Raw genomic sequence first — 15,105 nt, forward strand, 5'->3', positions numbered from 1 at the left:
ATGGACATATAAGCTTACCCTGAGGCACAAGGTCTCGGAGGAGCTGTGAAGCTCCTCTTTCTGGTAATTTGCTTCCTTCTCCCCTGGAAAAAAAGCAAACATAAGCAGAAACAGTGGGAAAAAAAGATAATATAAGAGCAGTCAAAAGGCAGGATCAGTATGGAGGCAACACAGACGCTATCTGCAGTTGGACCTCCAGGCGTGGGTGCAGGGCGGTCAGGCCAAAACTCTCAGACCTGGAGTTTGTAAAAGAACAGCATTAGGCTGCATGGTCAAGGCCTGTGCGTAATGTGTTATTAAAAGTTAATGCTTTTATTTCTATTGAAAGTAAGAATAGCAACAATGAGCTGTGCTTCAAGAATAGTGTGGGAAAGCGCTGGTAAAGCAGCTTATTTTTGTTTCAAGTCTCTAAGGGTTTTGCAATCAACTATGTTAATCCTATGAAAAATACCTTAGTTGCAGGATTCAGTTCTGAGGATAAGTTATAACAATTAAGTCATATATTTATGAACATATCTTCAGCTAAAGTGGTTTCCTTTATGTACTTTGTACTGAGAAGATAATGCAAGGTACCCATGTTTTTGCATTCCAGATATGTCTCAGCTTAGTTCGACTTCTGCATTATTTGGCTCACTCTCCTCTGGGCTCCGTGACATTACTGGATTTTCGCCCTCGGCAGTTTGTGATCGTGGATGGGGAGCTGAAGGTGACGGATCTGGATGATGCCAGCATCGAGGAGAGCTCTTGCACCAGTAACAGTGACTGCTTCATGGAGTTCCCCGCAAGGAACTTCACCTTGCCCTGTTCTGTTGAGGGACGGTGTCAGAGTATGAATGAGAAGAGGAATCTCTACAACGCCTACAGGTATGTGATTGGGTAAGGTGAAGAAGAATCAGGAGCACGCAAGAAGTCTCCAGCATCCTCTGGAGTTCACATCCATGAGTACTTATTGTCTCAGAACTGTTACCCAAGAGTAAGGGAGGCCATGAATAAATGTTTTGTTTGTGAAAATACATAGCATTTATAACTTTGGAGATGTTCTGCATGCTTCGAGTGTGAATCACCACTTACAGTCTAATTTTATGTTGGTTTCATTCCACTGAATTCTTCACCCAAGTAGAGATTTTTCATAGGAGTGTAACAAATGTGCCTGTGGAGGTGGGGACCCATTAGCTCTATGCTGAGATGATTCAGGGGCCACAAAGAGCCCCCTCAGTCACTGACCAGCTGGGGCGTAATGCCAAACCTGCGGAAGCAAGGGGTGCTCCCTTTCTCCCCCCTCCCAGCTCCTGGTCTTGGCTTGGTCAGGTGCTCAGGGACTGGGTCTTGGGTTTCTTCTCCCATTAACAAGCAATAGGACAAGAGGAAATGGCTGAAAGTTGTGTCAGGGGAAGTTTAGATTTGATATTAGGGAAAATTTCTTCACTGAAGGGATTATCAAACATTGGAACAGGCTGCCCAGGGAAGTGGTGGAGTCGCCACCCCTGGAGGTATTTAAAAGAGAGATAGACGTGGTGCTGAGGGACATGGTTTTGTGGTGGTTTTGGCAGTGTTAGGTTGATGGTTGGAGTTGATGACCTTAAAGGTCCCCTCCAACCTAGACAATTCTATGATTCTATGATGCTGCTTCCGCTCCCGGCAGTGCTGTGTCTGTGACAGGGGACATGGAGCTGACAGGTCACACCAGACCAGTAGGCCATGCTGAAGAAAGCGGTCGGCCGACATATCTATCTTCCAAATTTGATTTTAGAGGTTTCTCCGGATTTACAGCGGGGTCCTTCTGAGTGATGGCTTTGTGTTTGTGGTCTTGTCTCTTCCCCCCTTGGCCACTGCTCTTGGAGGGCTGGGCTGGGATGCTGGGGGAGCCGTGTTGCTGCTTTCCGTGGAGCCAGTAGCTGGTCCTCAGTGCCGTTTTCCTGATGGGCGCTGCTGGGGCAGGCGGCCGCCTTGTCTGATGGCGATAGGAGGATGGAGGATCTCAAAGCAATGCCATCATGGTGTGCTCATTTCTCAGACTTCCCTTTCAAGTATCATGCCATTCACTGCCTGCCAGACCACAGCAAGGAGAGGCTGCTCCAAAGAAAGTCTTCTGCTTTGGTCCCAGGGCGCTCACCAGCATGTGTGTTGCATTAGCTGACCACACTGAAATGGGCTGCACCACATGACAGCCATCTGCAGTTGCGCAGCTCAGTTTTTAGTCTATCCTGCAAAATTTTCCGTTTCCGTTCGCTTGGCTTAAAGATCTTGCTTAGCTTGCTGGCTTTTGGTTAAGAGGGTTTTAATGGTCTGGCTCAGAAACCTTTAGTAGGCACCCATCCATCTCAGTCATTAAGTGGGGACACGTCTGCAGGGTGGTGGGCTTGGGGCAGGTTGCTGGTCTCTCTGAAGGAAGCGGTCTTTTTGCTATTGCAGTTCTCAGTATTGCCTTTGAACCTCACACCGGTGTGTAACACGCGCGGTGCCCCCGTTTCCAGCCCAGTTTCCAGCCCCTGCTTGCCCTTAATTGGGGAGAGATGGTGGTTTTTGTTCAACAGCAGATCCGTGCTGGAGCAGGCTGCGACCGCCTGAGCCGGGCCATCACCAACAGACCCTGTGCACTTGTCTTGGAAGGATAAATCTTCAGGCCATTAAGTATAGGCTGATTTTGTATTTTCATGGGTGCATGCTGCTGCTGAGACTGCCCTCAGGACAGGGGTTGGTGGTGCTGTTAGGTTGGAGTCAAAAGCAGCAATATGTCAAACAGCGCATAAACCCCTTGTAATTTTAAAATATAGCAGGCCCTAGCCTTGAACGTGTAATTAGCCTATCTCGCTGGTTTCTTTATGAGGTAAATAATTAAAGGAGAGGAAACATTTTGGAAAAAACTCTACTATGCAAGAACTGGCCCATCTTGACTTTCAGATGGTTACCTTCTGTCACTAATGTGTCTCTATGGGTTTTCCTCCAAATGTTTGGAGGAACAGTTTTCAAAGCACTGGACAGTTTTAAAAGTTGGGATAATTAATATTTTGAATTATTAACCAATGGCTGAGATGAATTCTCCATCATTGTCAATTCTTAAATTAAGATCAGATCATTCTCAGAAAGAAAAAAGAAAGGGGAAAAAGGCTGTAGGAACAAATGTAAAAGGATCTGACAATCTGTGTTATGCAGATCACAAGGGATGCCACTGGCCCTGGGATCGATGAATAACAAATGTTCCTGCAATTAAGTTGTGCAGGCGCCAGTGTCTCTACATGTCAGAATTTCACATGTGGGTGTTTGCGTTAGAACAAGTCATATATTTATATAGGCACGGAAAAACAATAACCTCCGTGACTCGCATCCAGCCAGTGTTCAGCAAAGAAAATGCCAGCTACTGAATTTTTGCAAAGAACTATTCTCAATCAGTTGGACTCTGCTTATGGATAATCTCTAAACCAAAAAAGTGAGGTAAAATTTACCAGACAAATTATTCATTACAAACATTTTGCTGCTCTTTAGATTTCTGTATGTATTTATATTGGCTGTTTCATACACATCACTAAGAAAACCTGCCTGGGATTAATCCTCCTTAATAAATATATTTAAATGTATTAATAATAAAAAATTGGTATTTATATTATTCATTATACTTCTATATCATTTATATAAGTAAAGTTTGTAGTATTTATAAGGGATGAAAAAGAGTGTTAAAATCTCAAAGAAATATTAATTGTGTAAGTGGAATATGTCAGCTCAATAATACCTGTGTCTATGATCAATTTTTGCTGTTGGTAACTTAATTTTTTAATTTGTGCTTATGAAAGATGCCTGCTAGTCTCCCTCCTGAGCATGAGCCCCTGGAGGTTTCTGTGTGACAATGTGGTCTCTGTGTATTAAAAAAAATAATCTACTTTACAGGTTAGATGTAAAGCAGGGTAATTTCCCAATTGTATTCCTCTTCTGCTCATTACCTAATATTTATGTCTGATAGTTCTATTTATATCGTCAGATCCTGAACGGTCCATCTCAGGTTGCTATAACACTGAGTTTACAATGGGTAGTAATATTGGCAGAGTAATAGAAATTTAGGGGAACAATGTGAAAACTAAGTGTACTTCAAGCGATGGTAAAGGCATACTGTTTTTAGTTTTGTAATTAAAAATGTTTAAATGAAGAATATACATCTGTCAATGAATATGTATGTGAAAGCATCTTGAATTTAGATAAATGATGAGAGCAAAGAAGACGTTCTGAATTGCAGTGGCACTAAAACAATAGAAGAAAGCTTTCTCCTCGGAATTAATTTGAAATTCCAAGAAAACTGTAGAAAAGAAAATAATAGTCAATTATTTGAAATGAGCAGAAATTTGATTTATGCACTTTAAAGACTTCAAAACAACCCCACGACTTCTGGGATTGATGGCATCCTTTTAGTTTGTTAAAGTACAGACAGCTTTGCAAATAATCACAGTCCACGGGGCTTCATAGCAAATTTCTATTTTAATGGAACATTTACACATAGTTACAAGGCAGTGTTGTATAGAACAGTATGGCCTAGGTATGCCAGACAGCTGCATGAATAGTGTCAGCTATGTATTTATTTGACTGTAGAATATAATTATATTTCCTGAATAGGTCAGTGGCTTATAAGCAATAGGAATTTTACTCCTTATGTTATTCAGTAGTTACCAGACATTTGTAAACTCTTTTTTTTCTTTTTTAAAAATTTTTTTCAATATGGGTTACTTTTCCATTGCAGGTTTTTTTTTACGTATCTTCTTCCACATAGTGCTCCATCCTCACTGAGACCGTTACTGGATAAGATAGTCAATGCAACAGGTAATCGCAATAAACATGATAATGCCAAGTATGTCCTTTTTTAGTGTGACTATCACATTTGGGATGTGAGGGGTGCTGCTTTTGTGTTCACTGCGATAGAACCAGATTGGTTTTCTATCCAGGATAAAATTTCCCCCATACAGAGAAAGCAAGAATGGCCCCATATACCGGGGAAATTCCATTTTGAGATTTTATCTAGGCTTCACAGAGGTATTTACTTCCTCCTGACACCTCAGCACTGGGGCAAACTGCTTCAGAATGCAGTTCCTTCCAGGATCTGGAGGAACCTCCGTCTCTGGCAAGGGGAGTTTTAATGATAGGAACAGGATACTTCTCCATTGGCAATAGTAGCGGTGGTGCTTTCGTACCTCAGAAGCCAGAGGCAAGTGACATTACCAAAGATTGTAGAATCATAGAACGGTTTGGGTTGGAAGGGACCTTAAAGATCACCTAGTTCCTCCTCCCCTGCCCTGGGCAGGGACACCTCCCACTAGACCAGGTTGCTCAAAACCCCATCCAGCCTGGCCTTGAACGCCTCCAGGGAAGGGGCGTCTACAGCTTCCCCAGGCAACTTCTTGCAGTGTCTCACCACCCTCAGAGTAAAGTATTTGTTCCTAATCCTTACTAATTACCAAGGTAGTGGCTTTGGGACAAGAGAAGTTGCATGTGCCTGTAAATCTGATTTGAGGGTTTTTGGTGCATTGTTCTCGGGGTTTTATACCTTGTACTGTGTGCATTCAAGGGGGAAGTTAACGATGCTGGGCTATAGCTAATTAAGAAGCAAAGCCTTTGGAGCTCCCTAAGTTACCTAAAGCTCATCGCTTGTGGGGAGCTCACCGCAGTGTTTTCTGCCCACAGGCCTGGGGTTCCAGCTGGATGAACTGGTGGCTTTTGACATGCCTGGCTCATGCCGGGTATCAAACCTAATCTGTAGTAACTCAGGGAGTTAATGTCCACGTCACAACGCTGCCACAGAGCAGGGCATCTCTGGCTCTGATGCTTAGGGCTTTATTCGAGTGCAACCTCCTTTTGTCCTATGCGGCTTGCTCTGCATCTAACTTGTTCTTTTTCTGTGCTTTTAAAGGAGAACTTCACTGGGGAATAGATGAGACGGCTGCTCAGCTGGAGAGAGTTTTGAATCTGTATAAGAGTGGAGAGTACCTACAGAACACAACCCGGATGCCGAAAACTGGTAAAGTAGTCTTTCTCGAAACTTAAAATCAGAGACTTGGTCTTTATTTTGAGGTTTGAAAGGGCGAATGTGCAGAAGATGGGGCTCGACAACCCTTGAAATCATGCACATGGTAATTTGTTGTCTGCTTTGCGCTTCCTGGGTGCCTTCTGAAGCCCTTCTCACAAAATGAGGTAGCTACACGTCCGTAAGTGTGAGCAGGCTGTAATATAGGGATAGGGAAATCCAGTGGAATGTTGCTCTCCATAGCAGATCCCCAGAATTTTTCATCATATCTACACACTTCTCTGCTGTTGGAGTATCAGAACCTGCCTAAACATGAGTTGGGGGGAATCTAATCAAGGTGCCTTAACTCTCCATGGAGTTCCTGAGACTTACAGGAATTTCTTGCTATGTAAGCACTTGTACACTGAAAGAATTAAATTTTTGCTTGCGAGGAAAATAAGGTATCCCTCAGCTGTCTGCTAGAAATAGAATAATAATAAAAAAAAAAAACAGGATGAAAACTAAGCTGTATAATAGTAGCTTTTTCATAAAATCTCTGCAGCACCACAGGTATGTAAAATGCTATTCAAGCAGCTATGATACAGAGGGATGCATATTCTTCCCGGAAGGATAGCTTGTGAAATTATACATGTCAAAGAAGATTATGCATGATGGAAATGACTGTTAAGCCTAACAATTGAAAAAGCTGTTTTGCAAATTATTTTTGTGTACGTACAATATTCATGTCAAACTGTCAACATAATTGACTGCAAGTTGATAGGAAAATTATGGCTTTGCTGCAAAAAGCTCAGTAAAGAGGGAAAGATGGGTTCTAAATGAAGATGAATGTTGGCACAGGGGGTTTGAAAAGTTCAGTGAAGCATTTGCTCCGTGAAAGAGACGCTGGAGCCAAATTCATTCCTGTTGTAGCGCTGTTAACCTCAAAGGGCCATGACACCAGGGATGAATTTGACCCACTTATCAGAATAATTCAATATTTATTTTGTTGTAAAATTGGCAGGAAAATTGTTGCAGGTGTTCATTTAACTTTCTAATTTTCAGCTTTTCATCACAATCTGTGCTGAGTGATGCCTGTCAACACAGCAAAATTATTTTCAGCAGTACAATCAATAGTACAAACACGTCCTTTGTTGAAGAAGTGCCAGGAGGGCTGAAGTTTTTCTGTGATGCTGGTTGATTCCAGATTTAACTGCTGTATCAGGACAAGATGAAGTTTTGAATTTTAGAGGGCTGTCATGTTTATAAAGAATCTCAGGGAGAGAAGCTTAGGACAGCGCTAGTAAATGTAACAGTGCAGGTTTCTACTAATATGGAGCAGACCTCCATGTATGTTTGGCTACTGTAATAATTACACATTTTTGTGTTAGTTTAATTCCATAGAGTCCTGGATAATATAACGCAGAATCCGCTGCCCGGTTCATGGTTAGTAACACCCTTCTGTCCAAGGAGCCCTTTTTATTTGTAGGACACTGCTCATGGACTTGGGCACTATACAGCGGGAGCAAAGATGTTGAAAATCCATAGATGCTTTGTGTGTAACATGTTTGGCCAGTAAAGATTGCGAGTGCAACACTGAATTGCTTGATAGGAAAATGTTCTCAACCAATGGCAAGCCTGAGGAATCAGATATCTCAGTGGAAACTACACTTAGATGAGATGTGTTTTCAGACTTGGCTGCCATGCCTTTAAGATGTGCAGGCCTGTTTCTTGTTTGTTCTAAAGCTACTTTAACCAAACAGAAAAGGGGTTGTAATTTATTTCTATTTTAAGGCTCCCTTTCCTTGCCAGAAAACTATGAAGAAATTATATTGTGAGGGGGAAATAACGCCTGCCTGCTCATTCGTGTCACTTTTATTCTGAACACATTCCTTCTTCAACCAATATTTGACTGGTAATACCATGCTAGAATTCATTTTTTAATATTCTCAGCCCAGAGATTATGGAATTAGAAATTATTACTTAGAAATGATCCAGAGATTATGGTATTAGCAGTTCTTTTGCGGTACGGTGAAGCTGCAGGGGAAGTTGACAGTGGTGCTGGAAAGGACTGGTGTCCAGGTGCTCAATCTCTTCCCACTGGGAGGACATTTCCAACTGAGCTGCTGTCCTGACCGCAGAAACCAGGGCTGAACAGCTGAGCAGATTGAATAGTTTGTGTAACTCCTGGTGGGTGGTGGAGAGAGAGACAGGGGTAAAAATGGACAGCTATGGTACTTTCCCAAGTTGTCAGCTGAGGTCATGCTTTGGGACTGTTCAGGGCCTAGGAGGACACTGTGTTACCCTCTGAAAGCAAAGAAAAAATGCTTTTAAGATTGTGGAATTTTATTTTAAACCTTTTCTGCCTTGCTCTACAGCATAATGAAAGTTCAAGGAGAGTGTTTTCCAACCCAGTGCTAGGTTAAGATAAAACTAGAGATGATGGTGTGGTTCTCAGGCCAGATCAGAATTAATCAGAGCTTTGGATTCATACGCCAGTGTGCCAAGATTGGGCAGGCACAAGTTTGCATCAGTTTTGCTCCAGATGATGGAAATCTCACAAGGTGACTTGTCTCCTAGGGTTTTTGCTCTCAAACAGTAGACATGACAAGAATTAACAATGCCAGTATCTTCTGGCATCTAAGGGGATGTGGAAAAAATAAGGCCTTTCTGATGTGTGATCTATTTTGAAATCCTAAAAACAGAACTAGAGAATTCAGACCCAAGAAACACACCACAGAAGGTTCAGGTAATGGTGCTTCAGAATTTGTTTTAGGTCTAAATGCTTTGAATTATCCATTGTCTTGGATAGAGCACTGTAAATTTGTGCTAGGAAAGAAGAGATCATGATCTTGGGCAAGTGATCTAAGGCCGTAACTTTAAACATAAACTTTGAGGAAACAGTCTGTTATCTATCTGAACCTATGTTTTTGAAAGGAAGACCTCCTCCTGTGAACACCATGAAGTGAGAAGGGTGATATTGATAATCAGTAGGGAAGTGACACGAAGAAAGTTCTTGTCAGTCCTAGTGTTCCCATAAATAAAGTTTAACAAGATGACATAGTCATATTACAGAAGGTCTTGGATATTAAGCTTTCACTGTGCTTCAGTTGTAAAAGATTTTATAGTGCTGTAAATTATATTATGCTCTGGACTTTGCTTTAGTATCTTAGAAACAGAGTAGAGGCGTGGGAGACATTCGATAGCCATGTATGTGTTCTGTAATCATAAATCACACTACTGTTAATGTTGATATAGGAACATTACCGTGTTTAAAACAACACCATGAACAAATACTTTTATATTCCATTGACTGTCGGTCTCTTATGCTGAAATCCAGAAAAATGTGAATTAAAACAGGAACCATGTATTACTTCTGACATATGTTATCTAAAAATGATTAAATCGTTCCATTAATTATCCAGATTAAGAAGACTATAAAAAAATCTACTGATGTTCATCAGTAAAGTCCTGCCCCAGTATCAACATTTTTATTACTGACTGATTTGTACCAACTGGGTGTCTGGCCCTTGAGCTAAGCCCTAGCCCTTCAGTTAACCCAGAATTTACTCAGAAATGCGTGAAATCAGCTAACGCTAGTAAATCCGATAGCTTTGTTATTCATTAAAGCTAATAGATGACCCATTATTAGGCCCGAGGGTGTGCAAGCCCACAGAAAGGCATAATTAGCTGCTGCTGTTAGTTGAAAGTACATTCTCAATGCTAAAAAAGCTGGAAGGCTGGACATAAAGCAAAGACACTTCATGTTTTCCTTTGTCTTAAGACAGTTTGGCAGGATTATGCTGTATGTAAACATTTACAGTACAACAGTGTTTTGAAAAAATATTCTGCAGGGTCACTATAGCAACCTGCTTAGGAAATTGTAAATCCACCCAAGAATTGCTGAAATCAAGGGGACTCTGTGTGTGTTTGTTTGTGCACATGTGTAAGTGTGTGAGAGAAATTTCGCAAGGTTGCTGGACTATTTTTTGAGGGGGTTTGTGTATCCCACGGCAGGCCACAGTGTGGAGGCACAACGCATGCTGCTCCAGGCACTTGAAGGCTCAGCCGGGGACATACCACAGCCCGGTCCTTGGAAGCCCAAATTCCTGCTTTATCTGGCACTTGTGCGTTCAGTGGTTCTTTCCCAGGGATGTCAAGGCTGCTTTGTGGCCAGCTGAGGGGGATATCATAGAATCACAGAATGGTTTGAGTTGGAAGGGACCTTAAAGATCATCTAGTTCCAAACCCCCCTGCCCTGGGCAGGGACACTTCCAACTAGATCAGGTTGCTCAAAGCCCCATCCATCCTCCAGGGATGGGGCATCCACAGCTGCTCTGGGCAACCTCTTCCAGTGTCTCACCACCCTCACAGTAAAGAATTTCTTTATAGTATCTAGTCTAAATCTCCTCTCTTTCAGTTTAAAACTCTTGTCCTGTTGCTACACTCCCTGATAAAGAGTCCCTCCCCATCTCTCCTGTAGAGCTCTTAGGTACTGGAAGGCTGCTATAAGGTCTCCCCAGAGCCTTCTCTTCTGCAGGCTGAAAGGCACGGAGGGCTTTTGCATCATCAGCTGGGCAGTCCCAGCACACAGAGGAACACAGCAGCAGGTTCCTTTGCCCCTTATGGCACTGGAAATGCGGTGGGGCTGTGTAGCTGTACAGTGACCGGTCAGTTGTTGCTCACACGTATCTCCACTGTCGTGCAAACATGTGCCCTGTTCATTGAGCAACATGTTGTCTCGTCACTAAACTTTTCTAGGTCCGTCTTGGCAGCAAAATGCTTTCTGCTGATGGGTTGGGTCTTCAGCTCCTTTCAGGAACACCAGAGAAGACACTCAGGTGTCTTTTACAAATCCTGTAGGCGTCTGTCTTTAAGCTTAAATACCCCGTGCACAGGAACCTAGACAACTTTTGGCTCGTCCATCATCAGCATCATTGTTTTTATGAGCCAGATGTGGCTTACAAGTGTAAGAGGTAGCCTTAGGTGTAGAACGGCTCCGCAGCCCGGTGAGTGGCCCTGGGATGCGGGGCAGGAGGCAGGAAAACTGCTCCAGCTGTGCCATGTTAAGGGGAATAAAATCTAAGGGAACATGTCGTTCTTCTCCTTATTTATTTGTGTTTCGGTGACAGCCTGCATACCGATTTAAATATGGCTCCACTGGAAGCACAATAGAAGTGTATAAAAAGAGGCGAGCCCTGCTCCGCTTCCAGCCTGCCCGCGGGACACAGCCAAAGGATGGAAACACTCGCCAGAGGAGCAGGGCTACCTCCCGGTCCGACGGCAGAGCCCTGTCCTGCCAGGCTGGCCTGTCCTTCCCAGCAGTTGGGGCTCATCAGAAATGATGGAAAGTGGAGGCAGGCGGGATGCAGCTGGCATGGTGCTCTCTCCAACAGACCAAAAAAGCAGCTTTCTGTAGCTACTTCCAGGATCCCCAGCAGAAGCGTGTTTGAACGCGAGGTGTTGAAGCGTGAGGAAGATCTCAGCGTAAAATGAAGCGTACGGAAAACACGAGTGTGTTATCATCTATTGAGGATGCGATTCCCTTCTCCTGAAGCTCCCTGGGAATCGGCGGGGACCGTTTGTAGAGCAAAACACTGCTCAATACCACTTTTCGCTGAGATTGGCAAGATCAGGCTCTTGCTGCTTGCTTGTAAGCAAAGCAATTAAAAGCAAATCCAGAGTCGGCTGCCAGCGCTCCTCTGGAGAGGGGAGGAAAAGGAGCAACATGATTTCTCTCTCAAGGATGACCATTACTGCGTCCATGTCGTTGACCCACGGTGTATTGGCAGGTGATAACTAGGAAAGAGAACTGGGCAAACTTCCAACGAGTAGCTGTATCCTTGGTAGTAAAAATGCAATCTGGCTGCTGTGGCTGAAATAAACGGTCATTAGGACTGATTAAAGTCAGATTTAGGGTGATTCAAACAAGCTAAAAGGGGGAAACCACAGGCGGTTTCACATAGTTTATTATATACTCGTGGAGTTATTTATATGATTCAGTCTAGGGCAGTGAAAATGAGTATGTTTACAGATTGTAGCCGGCTTTGGGGCAATGCAGGTGATTTTTGATGGAAAAAATTTAGAATAGGATTTTAAAGCATTGGCTTTCTTTTATAGCTCTTGCACCAGTCAGTGATGCTGAGATGGCTTTTAAAGATGCCTCTTTTACCTGTCATGAGAAGGTGCTCGTTTGGAAAATCACTGGGGTTGGTGTGGGGGCTGTATGAAACTTCTAAGAAGATTTTGGCCTGATTGAAACAGTATTTTGATTGACTAGAGCAAACCTATTAAAATATTTTAAAACTTTAAAACAACAAAACTTCTGAGGATTGCCCAGATTCAGCATAGCAAGATGTTTTGAAATTTCAAAATGTTTACAGGGCAGGACAGATGTTTTCTAGTGGGGTTTATTTGTATAACTGTGAGCAGCAAATCAGCTTCCCTGTGCTAAGCTGGAGTAAATCTATCATAAGTAACATCAAGATGAGGCATACTGCATTACATTTATTTGCTTCAGTCCTCTCAAAATTGGTAGATGGAGTAAAGGATTCTCCTTCTGTTGTGAATACGAGTAGGAGCATCTTGCATTTCTATGATCCCTTCCTTGCCGTTACCTTGATAGACATCATGTACTCTGTGTCGGGCTACGTGTATGTACGCAAAAGTGTAAATTTATGACTGCATTTATAGTATTAGGCAAGTATTTATTGGTTTTAAACACCATTAGTCTGGAAATCGACCAGAACTTTGACCTTTTTATGATGTGATTTACTGCCGTGAGCCTTCAAATTCCGCGGACTCCATTTAAGCAAGTTTCAGGTCTTGGCAGGACAAAAACTGAGCCGGAGCTTTCTTGAGACCAGTGGAGTATTGCTTAATTGAGCAAGTAACTGCGCTGTAGTGACCAGGGTGATCACTGAAGCCCAGCTCTTCTGCTGGCTGGGGCTAATGGAGCACAAGGAGGAGCAGGAGATGCCTGGCATTGCCGGGGCACATCTTGATGGAGGGGCATCCTTCAGGAGCGCCCTTCTAGTTCGCGTGAGGAGTGCATTTTTTCACAACTTGTACAAATAGGGGCTAAGAGGTCAGCTCCCTAATTTGTTGCTGTGTAAACAAGAGATTCCAGGGATATTTGCCTTCGCTGTGCAAACGGGGACCGCAGCTACCTTGCTCTGCTTGAGATCCAGTGAGTTTGGGAGAGAAATGTGGTTTCCTCAGACCAGCGCTGGGTTGGTGTTGCCGTGAGTTTCTGATCAGTTCTGACTGTAATATTTTAAGAGGAGATCCCGTGTTGGCTTCCCAGGATGGTGGAAGTCCCTGGCTGGTTTGGGAGCATGAGCCAGGGTGCAGGGCCATCATGTGTCCCACTCCCTGCTCCTCCTGGCCACCTTCCCACTGGGATGCTCCCAGGAGAAGGTGCTCCTGGGCAACCATCCCTGCTGCCTGCTGTGCCAGCGGGTAGAGGGGCTGCCTTCCTGCCTTTCCCACTCGCTGCATCCAGGCAGCACAGGCAGGAGGCTCAGGTCCCCAGACTGCAGGCAGTCAGTGGTCTGTGCCAGTTCGGAGGAGCTGCCAGAACCTGCCTTTGTGGAGCCCATGTGCCTCCATGCTTCCACCTAGACTCCAGTGGCTGTATTTTCACCTGCCTGGAGCTTGGTGATCTCGCAGCCAAGGAAAATGGTCTTTGTGTGTGGTTTGTGCTGCTGTGTACCTTTTTCACTACCCTGTTACCGTGAGTGGATGATGGTGGTTTCCCTCATGTAGGAACTGGTGGAGAGTGGCACGGAGGGTAGGGACAGCCTCAGGGCTCTGCTGCATGGTGAGACCACCCTAACCACCAGCGTGGAGATTTCCCTCCCCTCTGCCACCTGCAATCCAGGGCCTCCCCATCCCCATCAGAGTTGTTGCTGGCCCAGCACTGTCCATTAATGCTCCCTCCCAGCCCTGGTGCAGGGTCCAACAGGCTCCAAGAGCTCCTGCAGGAAGAGCCAGAGCACGGTCCCTCCTGGTGCAGAGAATTGGGCAGATGTTTCATCTTCTGCTACAGCCACTGCTGTCTGTCCTTCTGTGAACATCCTCTGTGGCGTGGGCTGTGGCGCAGTGCAGTGTTGGGTGGCATTTCCGTAGCCACGTGAGGAAAAGCTGTGGATGGTCAGACTTTATATCCAGTCCCCATGGCATGCACACCCACACAGAGAGCTGTATGTGGCACCGACAGTGGGGAATTGATTTTTTTGCATTTTTTTTGCACATACTATTTTACTGACCTTGGCTGTGAGGTACAAATCAATACCCAGTAGTTACCAAACAGAGATAAGAGGATATTATTCAATTTCATTCATTTGTTGTTGTTACACTGTACAGCTGATAAGGAAATTAGAAAAAAAAAAAAAAAAAGGGACTTTCCCTGTCCAGCCAGTAGCAGTTTGATTTATGCTATGACTTTTCTTCAGAAGAAATACATATGTTTTTGATGGCGACGTGATCATTTGTAATGTAAAACTGCATTATTTTTTTTTCTTTTGCCTGTGTGAATCTGCATTTTCTGAATTAATGGAAACAGTTTTGCTTTTGATTTAAGTGGGACGCGATTAGCTCTGATTTTGCTTCTTGGTTGCAAATGTTTCTTAGGATGCTTTGAATGAGCCAGCCTTTAAAAAAAAATAATGCATTTAGTGCGTTTGTTTCCCGCTATTTCATACTGCATGGTGTGAGTGAGTACTCGTGGATGTACGCTTCTTTTCCCAGTTGAAATACTGGCAGTTTAGAGTAGTAGAGGCACTCGCCTTTGACTTGGTGGTGTTCGTCCCATGTGCTGTCTGAAATACTAGCAGGCTGAATCTGCAGTGTCAGGCAGAAAATGTCTGAACCAAAGTGACTTAAGAATAGGCTGTGAGTCAGAGCCGGCAGCTCTGGTTTCCATAATAGATACAATTAGAAGAAATACAGAATGTTATTTATTTTTTTGAATAGGATGTTGGGGGGGGGGGGGGGGGAGGACAGGGGGGGACACGCATTCTTTTGCGGGTGCCAAAATTCCCCCCCCCAGGGGAGGTTTCTCTTACCTGTCGTAGATGGGACCTTTGAAAGTCGGGTCATATTTTTGGGGTGTCCCTGGGGAAAAA

The 15,105-nt window shown here is 43.9% G+C and overlaps 1 protein-coding gene across 1 annotated transcript in view; it reads left to right on the forward strand.

Annotated features, from left to right (window-relative positions):
• PKDCC (protein kinase domain containing, cytoplasmic) overlaps positions 1–15,105 on the forward strand; it is a gene marked incomplete at its 5' end in the record, with an annotated part of 39,278 nt that overhangs the window by 18,746 nt on the left and 5,427 nt on the right. Inside the window, 3 exons of the mRNA XM_014950472.1 lie at positions 593–864; positions 4,724–4,803; positions 5,888–5,995. Of these exons, the coding sequence (XP_014805958.1) occupies positions 593–864; positions 4,724–4,803; positions 5,888–5,995 (460 nt within the window). The remainder of the gene's footprint in view (positions 1–592; positions 865–4,723; positions 4,804–5,887; positions 5,996–15,105) is intronic.

The sequence above is a fragment of the Calidris pugnax genome, unplaced genomic scaffold (assembly GCF_001431845.1).
Source record: "Calidris pugnax isolate Ruff unplaced genomic scaffold, ASM143184v1 scaffold24, whole genome shotgun sequence".
Taxonomy (NCBI): Eukaryota; Metazoa; Chordata; class Aves; order Charadriiformes; family Scolopacidae; genus Calidris; species Calidris pugnax.